Source organism: Bradysia coprophila, unplaced genomic scaffold (assembly GCF_014529535.1).
Source record: "Bradysia coprophila strain Holo2 unplaced genomic scaffold, BU_Bcop_v1 contig_138, whole genome shotgun sequence".
Classification (NCBI taxonomy): domain Eukaryota; kingdom Metazoa; phylum Arthropoda; class Insecta; order Diptera; family Sciaridae; genus Bradysia; species Bradysia coprophila.
Window position 1 is genome coordinate 834,028 of NW_023503409.1, and position 21,553 is coordinate 855,580.

Consider the following 21,553-nt stretch of genomic DNA (forward strand, 5'->3'; position numbering starts at 1 on the left):
CTCTGCGACCAAATGACCGAGAGCAATAATTTTTACATGGTTGTTCTTAGAATTTGTCACTCTACCGATTCCAGTTTCAAACACTGTTCCAGCAACTTCCGCGGAGCCAGGCGACGATATTCCTAGTTCTCAGAAACGGCTCAGCGGTTCGCTTGCAACATGTGCCGTTGGATAGTACACGCCTCCCCTAACTCAGCTATGAAAAGAACCGAGATGGAAGTCGACATATTTATTTAAAGTTCGTTCAGCCCCACCGTGATGGGACAAGAAAAATGATGGAAATGGTGTGACGTTTATCCGAGGCGAGGCTGAGATGGATGGTCAACACACAAAAAGTCATGTATATGTATGAGGTATTTTGCTTAAAGTTTTTCCGCCGTCAACATCAACTTTTACACCCTAACGTTTTTCAGTTAAATGTTTATCTTCACATGGAATTTTCACCGGAAATCTGCTTTAATGCAATACAATTACTAACTACATGACAGTTAAGTAAATGATATTTTTAACTTCAAATAAAGCCGATCAAACCTTTCGGGACAATGAATGACTGATTCATAAATTTATCGATTAAAACTTTATGAATTGGACAAACAAACAAACAAAAACCAAATCCGCGCACACATTGAATGCCTTAGTTCAATTGAAACTAAATGCAATCTGTGTAGTGTACTTGTGCACTATACGTATTATTAAGCTCAAACCTATTATGTTGAAAGGACATTTGATTCCCTTTATGATAGATTAAATTTCAATGGATTTTGATTGAACAAATATTCATTCATCCGCTTACACCGTATAAAACACAAAAGAATATTTAATAAAAATCTGCCATTGCCACCGGAACAAGATGTTTTTTTTTGTATTCTTGTTAAATAGTGTTTAGGCACGAGCTATTATAAACCACTTTTAAAACGGATGTTTTATTCAAATAAAAAAAAGGTTTCGTCGCACACAACATTTTTGAGCGAATAAAAGCTGAAGCTGTGAAAAACAAAAAAAAATAAAACATTTTAATGTTGGGATTGGATAGATTGAATCAGCGTGAATGTTGTGAACCGTGGCGCATATTAATATACCACCGAAACGACCCTTAAAATAATCTAACATTAGATGTTCAAAACGAAATTCACGTTTCCAATTAAAAAAACATTTGGAATTTCTAAGTAAATTTTTCCAATCAAACGATTCTTCAAGGCATTCAATGCATATTCTTTCAACGGTCCAACTGTTCGGGTATGCAATAGTAGATATTTGCAACATCCATAAAAATGTCTTCTCGAGCTTTTATTATTCATCTTCACCTGCGTTCTGAATGTATATTAAAATGGAACAGTTGTTACTCAACGACACAAGAAGAAAAACAACCGTATTTCATGTTCTTAATGGTAAATCTTGTTTATTACCATACACATTAACCATTTAGATAAATCAGATATTAATTGGGTGAATTTGGCTAATAGGATGAAACAGATTGAAGGAATAGAAGAACATGAATCGAACAAAATTTCATTAAAAAAAAAACTTTAGTGTGTTTTTTGGAGACACGGTGTGAAATGAGGAACGGCATCTTAAAACACATTTTCTTCTCTACGAAAAAAAAGAAAGAAATTTATTTAAGAGATCCATTAACTTGATTTTCTAATAAAAATCTGTCTTAAAATAACTTATTTTGTATGAAATATGAATAGTTTATGAGGAAGAAACAACAACAAAAAAAATGTTTTTATGTGAAAAGAAATGTTGTACGAAATGTTGTGAAAATATGATAAATTCTCAGCTTCGCTTTTATGCACCCAGTGAGAAAGTCATATAATATTCGAATTAAGGTAGTAAAGGTATATTAGGTAGAAAGAAGTAGAGGAAAAAAATATTATCATATCATGAGAAACTTGCCGTTTTAAAAACAAGGTGAGAAAAAAATGAACAATGGCAAAAATAAAAATATTTTATCATAAAATTGATGAAAAAGTTTGATAAAAATGTTATAAATAACTGGCATTGTGTAATAAATAAAATATTTGTTACGATGAGAAGTTTGGAACTGTTGAAATATTTCTAGATAATTGTGCATTTGATATAATAAAGCGAGAAACGGTTTTTTTTGGGTTTACTGTAAATCAAAAAAAAAAATGTGTGAAATCTCTTCAACGACACAAAACAACTAGCAGATAGGAGGATGTGATAATTTGATTTATAAATTTTTCAAATGCATTTCCGAATTTCGATTCTAACATCCTACTTGTTCTTGGATAGGATCCTAGGATAGCAAGTCAATTAAACTATAATAAGTAAAGTCATTCGTTCTCCAAAAATCATTTGAGGCCACTGATTATAGTAAAGACATGTAATCTTCTATTCAATCGAGTGAACTTAGTCTTCAGGGTACAAACAAAATATGCAAGGTAAAGTATACCTTTTCCATAAAGAAGAACAACATATCTTCGTGTCTTATTACGCGATGGAAACGGAAGTCAGCTGTTTCTATTCACAATACACTTCTCATATTTTAAATTATGTTCGAACAAGAGTAGCGTCGTAGATCATAAGCTAACATACATTAATTACAACGACGGTAAGATGTGTGTCAACTGTTTACCGGGATTTGAGGAGACTTAGCTACCAACTCAAGTGATTATATTAGATTTACGCCATGCATTGACATCGAAAGAGTTTTAAACTCTGATTTGTGATGAACATAAGGTTTGATGTTAATTAAGTATGTTACGATACAGGGGAAGTATTTTCCCGTGACTGTCAGTCTGTGTACAAAGGTATGCAAGTCAATAAACCATTATCATTAACAGTTTAAACCATTTATAAAAATGTTTTGAAATTGAACTGGGAAAACAATTGATCAGCCCAATCCCAATCTGTTACCACAAACAATATAAAACTTTGAATAACCAATTTTCAGACATTACATACAAACGACCTCAATAGTAATCGTATTCAACAAAAAACAGCGGTGATATTTATGTCCAACCTATGTTAATGGTTTTTATCGAAAGTGGCATCAGTCCATCATCCCTAATCGTCGATACTCACAGGGGTCTTGTTTTATGGCAAATAAAATTCATAAATTGAATTTTCTTTTTTGACAAATCTGTTTGAGCATAAAGAGATTTTCGAATATAATTCAATGCGTGTCAATCACATACTATAATATTGTCCCAATTGTAATTTTATTATTAACCGGTGAATGGAGATGAAGGTAAAAATATCTGCATATAGATGTGGAAGTAAATAGTATAATACACGTACGCATGCAAGGCTTCTTGTTTACTCAAGTGAAATAAATGTTTTCGAAAAACCATTCAGTGCAATTTAAATATAATAATTTTCTTCAGAAAAAAATGTCCATAATAAGATTTTCGGTACACAGTCATTGATGGAAGAAAAAGCAGAAAAAAATAAAAAAAAATAAAAAATTACATGTTTAGTGTTTGCGGCCAACAATAGTATTAGAAAACATTATTTTTGTTTCCTTTTTTCCAAGGATTAGGTAGATAACGTGATCAGCATTAGAATTAGGGAATTATAGAGTTGTTAAAATAGGTTTTTTATTGTGGTTCAATGGTTCAAATTACCTGTACCATAAATTTTCTCATCGATCATGTGAACACAAAGTTGGGTATTTCCACATTGTTGTTCTCACGTCGAGAGATTGTTAAACGTGATTTTTCGGTTATTTACCAATTTTATGATAAGTATACGGAATGTCATGGTAAAACTCAAATGGATCGTGTAAATTTCATAAACTTACCACATTCACAAAGTCCTGAAATGAAACCGATCCGGATCCTCCTTTCGGTTCAGCCGATAATAGGGCCCGGTCATACAGCAATTCACGTTTGCTTAGAGGCACTTGCGATTGAAATTCGGGTGATTTTAAGGCAACTAGGAAATCGTTTACCGGTATTTCTCCGAAACCTTCTGGATCGAACTAAATCAGTGGGAAAACCGAAAGGATTAAGTGGTGGCTTTATCGAAACATTAAACAACTTTGCTGGGTTGACTTACCTTGTCAAATAAAAATCTCCATTTCTAAACAAAGAGAAATATGGTTTATGTGTAAATTACATTCAGAGGATATTCATTTGTGATCACACTTACGTCTTTGAGTAACTCAGCTCTCAAATCTAATTCATCAAAGTCTGAATTCAGGTCTGTATGGTCCGTATCATAAATGGGTTCTTCCTGACCCTACAGAATAGAGTAAAATAGTTTGATCAACAAAACGATAATGGTGGAAGATATAAGTCAAGTAAAATCAGCTTAAAACGCCCTCACTTGGAAGGGCTGACATTTAGGGTTTAGCAAAATGTCAGGATTCGGCACATTTCAAGTGAATGCGTTTGGTAGGATTGGTAGATACAAGGAGCCTTGGTAGATACTTTACTAAGTAGACACGCACGAAATGAAGTATTCTTATGAGTCTATTAACCCACCACTGTATAGTGTAACTTGAAAATAGGGGAAAATGACGTATGTTTCCTAGGGCAAGTATGATCATTGCCATAAATTAAATGGATTGAGCCAAATCCATCTGTTTGAGTATTATCATAGTAACTTTTGTAAATCTTATTCGATTTAGTAGGTCTGGAGATATGGACCAAAAAGTGTCATTTTCGAAATCAATGTTTTCTTTTAATATTTTTACAGAATTATAAACTCTACAACATTAATTAATGGTATATTGACGACACCTGTCAGAAAAAAAAAGTGTATGAGTGAGATAGGGCCCACGGAAATAAGCGGCTATTATAGGCGCTAGGAATTTCTTGTTGTTATGGTGGGTAAATGTTAGCATATTTTCTTAATTATTTTTCGGTACTAATGCTTGTTTATGCAGGTGAACAATGTACATGCATGGTAATGATAAAACCGTTTAAAGACGGAAAACCATATTTGGTTGTATAAGGGGATCAGCTGAAACGAAATACGTTACTTATTTCAAAGACGCTGACTGTAGAAGGTAAATTTATTCTGAATAGAAAAAAAATACAAAAATTACAAGAGAATACGTCCTCGGACTCAGAATGTTATTAAGGTCTAATTGTTTTTTATTGGCATAGTAATCGAGTAAATTTAAAGATATTTTTCAGATCTGAAAAGTAAATTGAGTCCAAATAGAAATAAGCAATTCCGTGCGATTCGATTCTCTAGGTATAGCTGTTTCCCATACTCACGTGTGTTAATGAAATTGATTTAAAGGATCCAGCTATTATTGATATTTGTTCAGCTGTTTCAGCATCGGCCAATGTATCCCTAGGACTTAGACTATCCAATCGCACTTTAAAAGTATCAAAACCTGGCCACATCATAAAATATTAAACTATTGGCGACAGAGTCATTTCATGATTTCAGCGACTTAATAGTTGTATCACTTTATTTTACTATTTATGTTTGGATAGCACTGACATTACCGGAAAATGACTAAGAATCCACCGAAAATGTAATAAATTACCTTTGCGAACAAACATCAAAAAATCATAGTTCAAGTTCACTTATCAACATCAAACAAACAATGCTATTCTCTCTCCCCTGATGTTTTCGATTATTGAACCCCACAAATGCATAGAAATAAATGGCTTAATGCACATAAACATTGTAGAACATAAATGAGATATATATACAGCATGTATGTAGAGGAATATCAGTTCAGGCTGAACCTGCCACCCTCCGAAACTTCTTCGCCGTATAATTATACATTGTGTTGCATGTTGCTATAGTAACTTAACGTTCACGATGGGTAGATTGTGTTCTGGCGCTTGCACATAACAAACAAAATGCATACCATCAAATGGTGGAATGAAAATTGTCATACAGTACAGTACACTATACAATCGTTAAATGCAGATACAATATGCACAAGCAGTTTACACTTTAATTCACTTTATGAGTTTTTTTCTCTGTTGCGGTTGCGATTCTTACAAATCGATTTCAACACAAGAATATTTGCAATTGCTTTAGATCATTCAATTTGGTTTACAAAGGAAACGTTTAGCTGAATCAATATTGCTTTATCAACTATCAACAAAACACATAACGTAAATATATTCAGTCAAACATCAAAGCTATACATATTACAGTACAGTGCATTTTATGTTAAAATCATCACACTTTGCAGACGATAATCAATTCCGAACGAAATAAATAAATTGACTTGAACACATATGGAAGCGAAAACACTACTATAGTACCGACACAATTTTAGCGAAATTAAAGTCCTAAACACAAATGTCCTGTCCCGGCGCTTGCGCATTATATTGTTTTGTTTCCATGTCGAATTTATGGATTCAGTTGGAAAATTTCATTTTTACTTACATTATTTATAGGAACAATATACAACCCCTAATATTACAACCGCAAAGTTACGTGTCATCGACTTTTTATAGATTCAATAGAGGCTAGGCGGTTTGGTACGACCGTCTTTCCGTATATTAAACGTATTTATCTAGTAATTTGAATACATTTATATAATTGATTTTTGCGAGAAAAAGCTAATCACGCAAAAATTCCATCGTCCAATACATTGTGAACTCATAACATGTGCGTGTATTGACTCATGAATGAAAAATCTTTTGTAAAGGTACATTCACTTGTGAAAACAACGGTCCGGATAAGTATTAATTACGATTTTTCCGGAAATTAACCTGTTAGAAACGATACGTCATACACTCGCGGAATTTTGAAAACCGACACATTTAATGTTTTGTGGTTTATTGAGTTTTTGTGAATTTTACAGGTATTTTTATATGGAGAAATCATAAACTCGAGTAAAACACATGAACAAAAAATGTGTCGGTTTTCAAAATTCCGTGCTTGTATCTACAATTCTTGTGCTCAATGTAGCACTAAGCTTCATTTGTTTTAATATGCATTTTACTGTACGTATAAGACCACAGATCACAGGTAGAGATCGCCAGATGATAATAAGTTATTTTTGGACCGAGAATATGTTCTTAAAATGTTGAAAACTAAATTGTCGAAAAAATCTCACGAAGTGTACGATTATCTCAGCTGTTATTGATATCGGTACCGACTTCAGGAGAAAATGGGAAACTACATGCGCTTGCCAATGCAGTTTTACACAACCGTTACGAAGTATCAGCATTATAAGAGTTTTACTTTTTTCTAGGAATTCGAGATTCTTCTTCTTTTGTTCTAAAAATAGAAGATACCAGCAGTATTCGTTCGCAAAATACATGTTTAAAAAAATGAAGTAAAAGATTTGAATATAGTCACTTGGAAATACTTCAAATGAAATAAAAGATCCGATAGTAAAATTCACAGATGGCTAGCGCATTCTCATTTACTATTTACTCCAAACTTATAATCATTTCAGGAATTTTGGAGTATAGTTTTTATTTGATGTGAATATGTATGTCCAAATTTTATGAAATTCAACAGTATCGTGGACCCACTGTTCAAATCAGTTGAATGACATCAACTTTTTGCAAAATGAACGTTGTTCTCCACACATAGGCAATTTTGTGAGATTCTAGACTAGAGAAAAAAAACATGAATCTCATAGAAGGATGTTTCACTCACATTAAGGACCTAATTCAAAATCTTTTTAACTCGACGACAGAACATTAAAAACCATAAAAGGTACAACGACGTATACACACTCCTTGACAAAACGTTGTTCTTAAATTCCATCGAAAGAATAAGTTTTTTTTTCTTGGTTTATATTGCTACTGAGCAAGCCAGTGGCAGATTCAGCTGAAATAAATTAAAAATAAACAGAAATCCGGACAAAACCATACAACTATTTCTATTTGCATGACTTGAAGAAAAAATAACAATAAAAGCAACGATTTGAGAAAAATGCTCACACGGTTTCGTTTGATGTTTTACAGCAATTAATTTGATTATTATTTTTAAATTCTAGATTAAATATTAGAAAATTTAGTTTTCAACAAAATAATCCAGCATGACATTCACGGAACAAACCTGCCGAATAAAACTACCATTAGACGGTTTCTATTCACATAAATAATTTTTTTGAATAGAAATGGATTGCAGCCGATAATCAAAAGTTCTCACACACAAATCTCGACGAATAGTTGCTTAAACAAAATTGTTTTCACATCAATTTTACACGCTCTGTGATTATTGTTCCATTGAGACAAGACAGGACTGAAGTTAAAAGAAATAATAACAAATCCGTAATCGGCAATTACCTTAAAGCCTTCCATTTATTAACTAATAATGGTAACGTTTAAATAAATACCAAAGCGTATACGGTGTAAGTGGACACCTCGAAGCGCACATACATCAATGGTCTCAAAACAAATCGATTCAAAAATTCAACTTGATAATTTAATAACAATGACCCCTCAGCAAGAGTGATCGTTTCACGAAGTTAAAGCTTTCATCGAGTTACTGTATTGTCATTACGTGAACTTTTTACACGATATAATTTAGATGATATCTGATTTTGTTACGCATCTGTATATATATGTTACATACGGACAAAAGTTTTGTTAAAATAATTGGATTTCTCACGATAAGCTGAAATTTTTGAAAATAAATTTTTAGTTTTTAAAGCAGAATGGGATGAAAGAATGTCGGCATTGAATTTGAACTAAAATGTTTGCATACAGAAAAAAAACGTGGATAACCTTTCGTAGAAGTATTAGTCTAATTCTTTTGTTATTATTTGAATAATTTCAAAGAGTAGTATGGGTGTGTGTGAAGGATTATGTTAATGTTCAGGGTGATAGTGGGTGGCCAAAGACATTCTGGAGAAGTTTGATCTCTTTATCTTTACTGATAATGACTTGTTGTTTGTTTTCATTTTTTTTATCTTGAACTCAAATGGCCAAAAAATAGCCGATAGAGGGAATAGTCTAACCAATTTTACCGCTTTTAACCTTTTACTAGCAAAAAAATGACAATCATAAGCTTGTTTATTTAGCATTATATACAAGGCCTGTCATTGAGAATTCGATTACCGACAACATTTTTCGGGAAGTGTTGGTAAATTCAGTAGATTTTAAAAATTAACCAAAAAATTTACCGAAACATTCTTCGGTAAATTTTGGTAAATTTGGTAGATTTCGATAATTTTGGTAGATCAAAATTTCAAAAATAACCCCAGGCCTTATAGCATGTGTGAATTTCAAATCTTATACTCGATATGAACAGAAAATATTTTTCATATTATATTGATCTATTTATATGGCTAGAACAAAATACAAATATGCGAGGGGTGATATAGTACTTAATAGGTTTTGGAGATAATATCCTGTAAATAGGATAAAGAAACGTTACACTAAGTCACTTATATTTGGCCTAGACCTAGACTTTGCATCGATGTAAAGAATGTCGAGACCAAAAATATTCCGCTAGTATTTTTTCACATTAACCTGCGGCAAATATATGTCCAATAAGAACTACTGATCATAATGTTAAGAAAAGTTAGATGACAGATATCATGTCACATGATGTGTCAGAAATCATCTGTGAGCAATAACTTGCCCCTGTAAGTAGACAATCTGTCAAAAATTATTTGCGGCAGATAACGTGCCGGACGAATGTTAGCTTTTATAGGTAATGTAAATATTTTATGATCGGGAGTTCTACCGGTCATAGCCAAGGTAAATATACATACTGAAGGTAATGCAAATCTACAAGACCACAAGGATCTAAAGTTTCGGGTGAATATAATCTTTATAATGTTGGACACAAGTCAAATTCACGTTGTTAGGTTGCAACACATACCAACACTCAATACTAAACAACGCAGTTCCAACAAAATGATCATGTTAAATGTCACGGGTGCAACATAAAAAATCTTATATTCACCCGAAACTTTGGATCCGTATTTCTTGCTATTCCCTCAGCGTAACCTTCAGTATGTATATTTACCTGTTCAATTTTCTGCCAGTGTGGACAAAAAGAGATCGTAAATAGATCATTTTCATGACCTTGTAAACGTCAGACACGATCCCAACTGTCAGACATGTCGAAAAATATCGAATGTATTGAACGAACGATTTTCATATAAAAATCAGTAAATTGAACGCAGTTAACGTCAATTGATTGAGGTTAAGGACTACTTGACGAAAAATTAAGTGGGGTTACGTTGACATGTTGACAAGTACCATATAATGAAAATGATCTATAGAAGTCATTATCAAAGATCTACAACTGATGCGGAATGCGAAGTTTGAGTATAAAATTTGCTGTTTGTCATACATCAAGTATCGATGGAACCATAGTAACAGGGAACCCTATTGTGTAATAAAGACATAGAATTGATTTCGGCCCGTTTCGGTATTAAGATTGTTTTCATGGCATATTAATATAGACTTCCGAATGGTATACCTATAAGCTGCAATGAGTTGGCACATAAACTCTATGTCCTTATGTGCAATTTTTACTTGCTCTGAATTGATAAAATCACACCAATTATGACATTACATCCTTGAACACTTTATCTAAGAGTCTACCAGCTACTGTTAATGAACTATAAAATTACTGAAAATTACCCACAAATTTCGACCACTTACGCAAAAAAAGAAACGAGAGCAGCGGGTTTTTTATAAGGTTTATTTTGACGTAAACGGTTTGTGCAATTTTTACAATTATAAATTTTTCATGATGTGCATTTTGTTTGATTTTGTTGTAACGTTTTTCTTTTCCGAAAACATAAAAATAATTTTAATGAAATTGACCGAATATACCAAATATAAATTAAATGCCAACTTATAAACGCACAATTATTTTCTCCTTGAATGAATTTCTTTTCCACAAAAGGTTTGTTTTTTATCGGACATTAAAAATCTAAGATATTTTTTTTTTAATTTACACCCATTGATTGGATAATTTTGGTTGTTTTCAATTTAATTTTTATATTGATATGATGGAATTGTTGTGTGTATAATGATAGCAGAGTAAATGTTTATAATGTAAATCATCACGTCATTTGTTTTGTTATTGAACACTTAATGATAATTATCGAGTACTCGTTTAGATTTTCTGATTAAAACAATTTAGAATTTACAGTGGTAATCAATTCACATTTATTAATCTATTTCCAAACATCTTCAGGAAATGGTGATGATGATGACGCTGGTCGTAAATTATACGCGAACATCAATATGGAACAAACAGGGTCTATTACTGGGTATAAATTGTCTATAGCAGTTTCCGGATTTATCGAAGTTCTGAATTTACTAGAATTTTAGCTTAACGAAGTTTATTGACAAAATCCTCAATAATAGACCCTGGGAACGAAATAGTTGGTGGTAAATTACCAAACATTTAAAAAATTTCTAGTTATTTGTTTCACGTTCTATGTATTTCCATAGTGTAATGATTTCACAGATTCTTTGATTTCGTAAGAACAAGAACATTGGCATGATATATTATCATAACCTTTCTTCGAGGGGGAAACTACGAGAGCAAATCTTGTTCCAACTTCCTGGCATCAATAGCAAATCCACATGACCAAGCATTTTCCCGCGTAGTTCTCTCTTGGTACAGTCACCAGTAGACGCAAATAGACAGCAATAGACACCAATACATGTCAATAGACATCAATAGTTACACCAATATAATGAAATAGTACGTTAATACATGCCGATGAACCCGTATATTATGGCGACTATTAGCGTGAATTGCCGCTATTTCTTTCTATTTGTAAGTATTGGCGTCTATTGGTGTCGCGTGTGCAAATTATGTTTTCATCCTGGTATCTGAGTCAAGATTTCCCGGATTTCCCGGTATCCAAAAATGTAAAAGTGACATCCCGCTACATACATTTCCCGCTGGTTTGTGCAGCTATAATTCGATTTCTCGGTATCCTAAAAAAAATTTCAGAAATTTCCCGGTATCCTGGATACCATGGATACACATAATTTGCACACGCGATTGGTGTCTAATGTCTATTAGCGTCATAAGTGTCTATTGGCGCCATTGCTGTTTATTGGCATCTATTGGTACCAATAGCAAATAGCACCTGTCCCAGAATTCGCTCGCATAGTTTCCCCCTCGCCTTCCTTTAGTCGATGAAAGGGATATCGTATGGTATTCGGAATGCAGTTTAGACACAGATGAGGAGACGCTTAATATTTTCACTATTTAAGGAAATCATTAAAAATTTGAAAGAAATTAGAAAACTGGCGAATAACAGAAATTTGAATAAAAAAAAAAATCACAAAATTAAAATGTGTCGTAAATGCGCGCTGTAAATTTCAATTCGATTTTGCCTTAAACCTTCATGGTCTTATTGGTTAATCGTTATTATCACAAGGGTTTTTCTTTTGTTAAGTTTTTATTCTATTCTATTATAAGAAATGAGCATGGTTTCTAAGGATAAAAATCTTTTTCTTTAAATAATTACACTTCACTTTGGTAACGATAGACGAATTGACGACGCGCTGAACGGCTGAACAAACTTATATAAAACAAAACATCGCTTGAATTACACAAAAAAGAGGGGGGCGATTCGTATTATAGTATATGGCATTTCGCACAATGCGTGCGAAGACGTATGGCATCAAGCTTATGGCAGTAAATCAAAGCCAAATATTTACATGGAATGCTTAGAGTTGGGCACTAGATGTATCAGACTCAGACTAACACAACAATTGTATATTACTGAATCAGCTCTAATGTCTTGGAATGACGTCGTACGAAGATTTCATGAACAAACAGAGAGCTGTATAAGTTCCCGCACGTAAGTGTTAAAAAGTACCACTGTGTGATGATCGTCTCTTTAGTGACATGCCACATCCCTTTGTAAACACATACGTTCGGATACGACGTCGGGAAATAACAATAAAAGATCAAAGCTTTTGAGCAATTGAGTACGGCGAATTACTACTACGGCATAATAGTTTCCCTTGTCTTCTAAAGATTGGTTTCAGTTCTGTGTGGATTTTTATTTGCTAATGACAAATCGGACGCTAAATCTGTACCATTTCCTGCATTTTCCTCAATCAATTCATCACCCCCACTGGTTTTCCTATTGTTCGACCATTCATTTTGCTTCAACAGAAATTGCTTCACGTTGTATTCCATTTGGGCTAAATCTAGTTGAGCATTTTGATTTTTCGGAAAGCATTGACTACCGACCGATTGTTTCGTGGTCGCACTAACACAGCTATGCCTATCCATACCATTGATGTGTTCATTCAAATTGATCAAATTATTGTTGAGTTGAGCAAAATTTGATTCAATTTGTTTCACATCATCACTCAGCGAATTATCGCTGACAATGTTACCGTTATCGGCATTGTGTAGACAATTATCACCATCCAATAACATGACCTTTGTATCGGCACAATTATTATTCACCTTGGTCTTATAGCCTGAATCTATTGATGCCGCATCCATGGAACTTTGTGACGAAATTGGCTCAATATTCTCTAAATGATTATTTTGAACCCATTCGGCGACCCGTGTTAACTGTTGTCGACGTAAAAAAGCGTTGTCTTGCATTTCTAGTTCAGTTGATTGTGCACTCATTTTGTTAACATTTTTACTCAAAATTGTCTCATTTTCAACTTTATCTAAACGGTGGTGATGCCGCACTGTATCGATATGATCCATTAGATTTATGTCTTTTGCATTCGACACGAATAAATCGTTTTTCTTTGGAATTATTGAACTAGCTACCGAATTTTCCACATCACTTTTGTTCCCTTTTATGGATTGATCAATGAGCGACGGCTGACCGTTTGGCATTACCATCGAAATGTTAGTGGATGATATTTCCGTTGGAATGTCACACTGGCTGGATGTTATAACATCTTTTGTTTCGTCCAACTCATCGTCCAAAAACCGAGATCGCCGGGTATAGATTATGGGTGATGTTGTCGATTCAATATTGTCCAGTAGAATGTTGTTCGACCCATTTTGAATTCGCATCGCACATAGCCGAGGTCCGGAAATCTTCGGATTGTCAGCCTGGAAGAAAAATACCAATTTTATGTAAAATGTTATTCCGATGGGAATGGAAGGAGAATTATGTCTAACTCCATCAATTAACAAGTACAGAATCAGTGCAACCCACACGGAAAAACATTTACCCTGACAATAGTTCTCTCACCTTAATCGATTTGATGAGATTTCGATTAAACGTTTCGAACATTCGAGCTCCGTCCACTGAACTGTTATTGTTTGCATTACTGCTGCTCTTGCTCCACAAGCTGTTCGTACTTCCCGTATCATGACCCATCCGTTCACTTCGATTGCAACCGTTACGACTGGCACTCGTATAGTTGGTATGTGGTGCAAAATTTTCGCTCGATTTCAGTTGTGTGGGAGATTTTTTCTGAACAGGCGCCGGAAGGGTGTGCAACATTTTCGGCTGCTGGTATGATATCAAATCATCACATTCGTCATTATTCAAAATTTTCGGTGGGCGATCGCTTACAATATCACACAGTCGATGGTGTCCCAGTATTGGGTTGACTGTCAGATCATCTTTCTTGGCTGGCACAAACAATTTGTCATTGTCATTTGAACCAGACACACTGCTCTTTGTCTCCGATATAACAGAGTCACTAGATTTGACTAATTTCATGATGTACGGACTATTTGTGCGCGACGGCGAATTTAAATTATTGTTGCATCGCAAGCATAACGAATTGTTTGCATCGCCATGAAGAACAGTTTGGGTGCCAATTGTATAAGATTGGACGCTGGTGGCCAGTACGGTCATGTCTCGTCTCACACACAAACATGTGTCACAGTGTTTTATGTCGCTAGATTTTAATTCTTCCTCCAGATATCTGGCCATTACTGATGGTGATATCATCTGTTGGTCGGGGTCCGTTGTTTGATCTGAATTTGAAAATTATTTTATTTTAACTCAAATGTCGTTCAAGAGTCGTCCGGAAAAGTGGCATTGGATTTTCAACTTAATTCCTTACTACTGTGTTTAAGCTTACCGTGCCCCCTCATTGAATAAACCATGCCTGTAGGTGGGAATGGACATACTGGCGGTGGACTATCGGATGCTGGTAAAACTCTATACGAGCCAGATGTAGCAGCTCCAAAATTACTCACACTGCCCTCTGAGTCAGAATGTGAAGTAGTTTCCAGTCTCATATATTGAGCTACCTTTGATTGTATTTCAGGTGGAAGCTGGTGGTTGTAATAAAAAAAAATAGAAATTTCGAACGAAATCTTTCCAGACCATTGGAATTACCGATATAACTTTTTGCGATACAAAGTGGTCAGGTTTGCATTGTAGTAACTGAATTGCCAGACTCATGTCAGTTTTATATCTCTCCTGAAATTGATAAGTTTTATAAGAAAAAATTATTATCAAGCAATCGCATGAAAACTCACTATCTCTCGCTGCAGTGTTGCAATATTGTAATTGGCCTGTGCTAATCTAACGCTAAGAGTTGCCACATCACTAGTCAATTGTGCACGCTCTCCAGAATTTCTATCTACCAGTTTCAACAATTTATCCTCCAAATTTTGATTCACTTTTTGGACTCTTTTATGCGATTCATACAACCGATCGTACTTGTCCTGCCATGCAATAATGCTGTCCTCTAGTTCAACTTGTCGGTCACTTTCGCGCAAACAAGCCGTTTCCATAGATATCAATTCAGATTGCTTTTCAAGCAACGCCTGTTTCAGCTTTTCGATTTCAAGTTGCAGATGTACATCACAGTGCTGATACAAACGAATTTGACGATGAATTTTATTAGCACACAATACATGAGTTATGCTCATGAATGAAAATGAAAATAATAACACGTCATGTCATAAATAGTCAAATGAATTACAAATTTTTAAATCAAGTTTTTCCGTTGCAAAATCCATAAACAATAAACAAAAGTCTTAACAACTCAAATTGGTCAAAACAATAGGAATATAATGAAATAAATGCTTTGTGTACGCCCAACCACCAAAACATTTCACGAAAGGACATTGACATTTTATCCGTGCAAAACGTAAAAAAATAATCTACGATTGAGGTAACAACATTTTGGTCCTTTTTAAACAAAAACTTTAGGTAAAAACGTTCGTATAAACGTACCTGATCACTTACAATAGACATATTGAGGACAATAGCTTAATTTTAGTTCGAAATTTTTTGCAATAAACAAAAGGAATAGTTTTCTATTTTGCGAAATTAAAGTTTCTACGTGTATGCAAAATATATATTTTTATAACTTTGACAATTCAACGAATTACTGTGGTGAAGTTGGTGGTACTTCGAGAAACATACAATAAGAGTGCGTGTTATCGTGAATGAATGTTAAAAATTCACAATGAGTGGATACAAAAGTGAATGAATCCACACACAATAGTTGGGAGAATTTTATTATTATTATTATTTTATTATTGTAACATGGCCCAACCTCCCAACCAAAAGAATGAAACTTTTTCGGTGTCTTATTCATTAATTTTGTTTTATTTTAATTGATCATAGTCAAATTTATTGGTTTTACATTATACTTGGCTTATTTCGTATTTTCAACGGACAACAACGAAACTGTTCAAGCTTAGTTGATGATCACAACACTTTCCCTACTCTAATTCGCATTGAAACTAAATTGAAAACTGTAAGTGCCAGATATGGAGTATCTGGGACATTCTTTCGCAATACTGTTGTAAGCCACATACATTTATGTCTCATTTTTAAAATTCTTCGTACTGTATTATGTAGTATCCTGTTATCCTGTAACTTGCCACTCTCTGGAATTGAATTGAACATTTGTTTCGTTGAATGAAATTGTCTGCTCGGCGTCGGTATGTTATCAATTTTGAGCAATTTCATGAGTTTCTCGAAAATACAGGGAAAGAAAAGAAAAATTCGAGACGTTTTCTAATTTGGGAGTTATTGTGTATTGATTCCATAAGAATTTCGTTGAACAAATGAAAATCTCGAATTGTATTTTCTGAAATTTTGGTTAAAAATCTAGATTTTCATTTGTTAAACAATTTTTTTATGTAATTATTTACAAACCACAAAAACTTCCAACACAGAGGCTTCATCTCGAATTTCACTTTTCTCTCTCTGCATGTTCAATTTGATATCTGTTTCTTTGTCTATAAACACAGAGTTTATTTAGATGAATTTTTAGGAAAATCATTTAACTTGTTCACATTTCATCCTTTGGTTGCAATGCGTTTCTTTTGTATTTTGTAAGAAAAACTTAAAACAATAGTTCAGTTACTCCAGTGTACTTAAGTGCAGTCAACCACAATTTTAGCGAGATTCGCCGAAATTTACAAATTTACAAATTAGTCTTACGTGGGGAACACGGTGCGGTTGAATTAATTTTAACTGAGCATTTCGATGCACTTTTGATATTTTTCGATATTATTAGTCAGCTCGGAGCCCTGAACAAGGTTCCACAAAAATTTTTGATTTTCATCCGTATTTTCGGTGACAGTGGTGCATCGTCCATCCTGTCTACAGAGAGAAACATATCGCAACATATCGGCACTGTTGACATGAGTCATTGCATGTGTGGTGTCGATGGACAGCTGAGACTTCCAGCATTTCAGAATTAACCATTTTAATTACAAAAAATTTTAATAAGTGCGTCTCAGGTACCTCTGAAACCTGCAAATTTTACCAAATATGAGGGAAAAACTTTGAGCTACTGTCGGCCTTTATGTAGTTGGTCTCCAAAAATAATTTTTTGGTCATTGGTAGAGGAAATGTTGCTCTACTGCTAGAACTATTTATTAGCTTCATCCCTCATGTATCCACGCCTCTATGACTGTTTGAAAATCACGTTTTTTCAACTTTAGCATGTCTCTGTCGGCTTCACTTGCACTTAGGGTACCACATTTTTGTACAATTGTTATTATAATTTCAGGCACTATCGATTGAAACCACAACCAGTTTTCCTCCACTCTCTCTGTAGACAGGATGGACGATGCACCACTGTCACCGAAAATACGGATGAAAATCAAAAATTTTTGTGGAACCTTGTTCAGGGCTCCGAGCTGACTAATAATATCGAAAAATATCAAAAGTGCATCGAAATGCTCAGTTAAAATTAATTCAACCGCACCGTGGGAAAGCAATAAATGCTCGATTTATGATGATGAGAGTTATGATGATGCTATGAGTCCTCGAGAGTTATTTATGACTTGTTAAGAGCTACTAATGTTCGCTTCATCGATTTTACGATCAAACTATACTATACAATTTTAATGGTTTATTGATAGAACTTGGATCCTTATAATTCGTAGCCAGAAAATCAGTTTTCGTTGACAAAGTTCAATCTCGTTTTAAAACCATTCATTGATACAAATATGATAGGAAGACTTTTTGGTGATTTTATTTAAGGTAAGTAATAAACTTCTCGACTCGTCGCTATTTACATGAATTTCAAAAGCACAAACACAATCAAAAAACACATTAATTGTATTTTCATTATGGTATAGCCACTCTCGTCTTCAGATGAAAGAAATATATAATTCGGCACTTGGAGGTGCTTCTATTATGCTTCTATTTTGTTTATCTTGTAGAAAGACAACTTTTTCTCACACTTTTGAGCATATTTTTGGAAAACAGCATTAAAAACAATTTAACTCACAACGAAAGTCAAGATCAAGGTTTATTTGTCTATCGAACGGTGAAACTAACACATCTCTTTTAATATTGGTCGAATCGTAGATAGATAAAATAGTTTAAATTAGCAATACCGGAATTCAATTAAATAATTTTTGGTTAAGTTAAGTGCGAAGTTGTTAAATACATCAAAAAAAAGAAATGAAAAATTCGCTGGTTGTTTGTGCTGTGATCTGGATGGGTAATGTCGTCACTTTTATATATATAATCCACCTGGCTAAAAAATGAAGATTCTGTCCACTAAAATTCCAGAGCACAGAGTGTTCACATTCTGTTTACAAAGGAAATTCAGGTGTACAGAGTGTTCACATTCTGTACACAACTCAAAATGTGCACAGAAACCAAGAACATGTGAACAAATGATACACAGTTCGAGTACAGATGTGAACTATTTTGAGCACGAACTGTGAATTTTTCACATTTTGTTAATATTTTGTGAACAGAAGTCGATTCTAATTTATCGTTTTACCCGAAGGGAATTGATAAATAAAAACAGTTTTAAAGTGATTGGGCTGCACTAAATTATCCACTTAATTTCTATCTTGGTGAACAGAAGAAATTTGAATTAAGGAAGTTCAGCAGGACACCAACCTGACAAATCTACACAAAAAATCTTTATATTGACACAATATAACATGATAAACGTTAAAGTTTCCTCCTGCATAGAGTTCGGAAATAGTTCAAAAACAGCGATAAAGCATTTTCCATCTATTTGATTTGAAAGGTGACACTATTGAAACCATTTATTTCATCAGATATGTTCCATAAAAATATGTTTGTTAACGGTGTTTCTAAGTAAAATTAGAGAATTTATTTTTCGGTTACCACCAAACTTGCTTATGGATAAATTGTTCACAGACCGCAAGCATATCAGCAGTTTTATTATCGGATCTACTACTTCATTTGAGTATTTAAGTATTTTCGATAGATTGATTTCAAATCTTTTGTTTCATTAAAAAAAATGCATTTTGCTATAAACACTCACGGAATTTTGAAAACCGACACATTTTCTGCTTTCTGGTTAACTGGTTTTTTTTTGTGAATTTTGCATGTATTTTTATATGGAGAAATCAAAAATTCAAGCAAAACACAGAAAGATAAAACGTATCGGTTTTCAAAATTCCGTGCGTGTAAGACCACATCAGTTTGAGGTTGTCGCTCATTCCTGAAGGCGTTGTCGTTGATAACAGATGATAGATCTCCTTATTAGCATACAACCAAGTTTAAAAAAAATTAATCTTCGAGAAAAGTACAAAAACGACTAACTATAATTAAGATACTGAGCCTGTGTGAGGATAAACGTTACATTGAAAACTAATTTCTCTGACCCTTTACAGTATCATGTTCATTGTAAATATATGGCAATATTTGTGCAATTCTAATCATTGCAATTGTTATTGTTGGCGAGGAAGCTAATGCAGTTTGTTTTTTAAGTTAGTTGCTACGGCGTAAGGTCCAATATGTTGATAGGTGAAATATAAATCTTTGAAAAAAAAAAATCAATTATTTAATCGAATATGAAAGTATTTCTCGTCACTCGTGTCTTGGATATGAAGTCGAGCGTCCCCAAACAATTTTTTTTTATTGGTTGGGCGATCAATTCAGCCTCAATTGGCTGTTTTCATTAATTCAATCAAGCAATTAGAATTCTCATAGTAAAAAAAGACGAAACAAATTCATATATTGTTTACGGTGTGCCTTGAAAAGTTAATTTTATGATTGGTAAAAATTACGACCATTACAACGTTATAATTCGAGTCACAAAACAAACCGAATCAACGAAACAATGTAATCAATGGATTTCAACTTTTCGACAGAAAATTGTTCAAATAAAAAAGTTACAATAAATTTATAAACATTTTCACCGAATTTTGATGGTTGCGGAGATTAAATATCATTTCTCTTTTTTTTATCACATATATATTCACATAGGTGAATAGAATTATTTAAAAAAAAGCTTCGTCTTCTTATTGAAATCCGATTTTGATATTTGTCAATTTATAATGAGCGTGTGCTATGCACAATGAAAGTGAAGATAATCTATGGATTTTGGTTTGTTTGATCTCAAATTATAAATTAAATGGACTTGAATGAGTGGATGCACGTTGAATTAATGACTATTGTCCAATGGATTGTTATACAACGCTTTATGTTATAGAAGAAATATAACTGGATCGAGGCTTTTGATATGAAAATTACAGCACCGTTAACACTACATCCATTTTGGTGCTCATATGTCGATAAATATTAGATTCAAACATTGAAATGGAATACCTTTCTAATAGTGAGAATAAATCTTACTTTGTGTCTAGATCAGCCACAGTTGCAGTTTTTCTGTTGTCATATTTCTCACACTATCCTTACAAAGACCTTTCTTCAGGCTTTTTATTTTGATTGATTTTCCATCAATTTCCATGTTTTGCTAGAACACTTAAATATTCATACATTTCTTCAGTAGTGTTGCACACATGTAGAGCCGATTCCGAGACGAATCAAGAGAACGATGCCGATGCAAGACAACCACGATTCTCAGGTCTCGAAGAACCAATATTTTTGATTCGTCCAGTAACCAAAGATAAGTCGGGAATGAGATATCCAACGAATCGAAAGAGTAATCCAATGCAAATGTCGCCATCAATGATGGGGAATGGCTTTGTCATTCGGGCAAAAACAGGTATGTAATACTGTTAGTAGTCATTAAGTTCACCTTTTTTTCATAATTCATTAACTATTACAGATGGTGGTGTGGACGATGAGAGGGTTGTTAAAGAATTTATCTCGCACTTCGGTCAAGTTGTAACTAGAATAGATCATGGAAATAGTCGAAAAGTAGAGCCGCCCAAATATATCTCACTTCCTCCGAACGTTAATTACTTCATCAAAACCATTCAAAAACCGCAGACAATAAAGAAATTTTCAACACAATCCAATTTGGCATATCGTTATCCCCGACCGAATGTAGTGCATCAACGACCT

General features: G+C 33.7%; 2 protein-coding genes across 6 annotated transcripts in view; both read right to left on the reverse strand.

The window, feature by feature from the left end:
- The window catches only part of LOC119073271 (protein rhomboid), a 47,414-nt gene extending 41,232 nt beyond the window's left edge, over nt 1-6,182 (reverse strand). The window contains exons 1-4 of the mRNA XM_037178653.1: nt 5,193-6,182; nt 4,117-4,206; nt 4,024-4,047; nt 3,767-3,946 (exon numbers count right to left, since the gene is read on the reverse strand). Of these exons, the coding sequence (XP_037034548.1) occupies nt 3,767-3,946; nt 4,024-4,047; nt 4,117-4,206; nt 5,193-5,327 (429 nt within the window). The 5' untranslated portion in view covers nt 5,328-6,182. The remainder of the gene's footprint in view (nt 1-3,766; nt 3,947-4,023; nt 4,048-4,116; nt 4,207-5,192) is intronic.
- Nucleotides 6,183-12,739: 6,557 nt separating this feature from the next.
- LOC119073253 lies at nt 12,740-16,179 on the reverse strand. 5 transcript variants are annotated; one of them, XM_037178618.1, is made up of 7 exons: nt 16,022-16,166; nt 15,319-15,948; nt 15,176-15,259; nt 14,916-15,111; nt 14,399-14,808; nt 14,072-14,332; nt 12,740-13,929 (listed from the first exon to the last, which is right to left on the reverse strand). In XM_037178618.1, exons 2-7 carry the CDS (start codon nt 15,712-15,714, stop codon nt 12,871-12,873), a joined length of 2,406 nt encoding a protein of 801 aa, XP_037034513.1. In that variant the 5' UTR covers nt 15,715-15,948; nt 16,022-16,166; the 3' UTR covers nt 12,740-12,870. The 5 variants fall into 5 exon arrangements, with proteins under 5 accessions (XP_037034513.1, XP_037034512.1, XP_037034510.1 ...); XM_037178617.1 differs by having other exon boundaries at nt 14,072-14,335; XM_037178615.1 differs by having other exon boundaries at nt 14,072-14,808; nt 15,319-15,654; nt 16,022-16,179.
- Nucleotides 16,180-21,553: the final 5,374 nt, after the last annotated feature.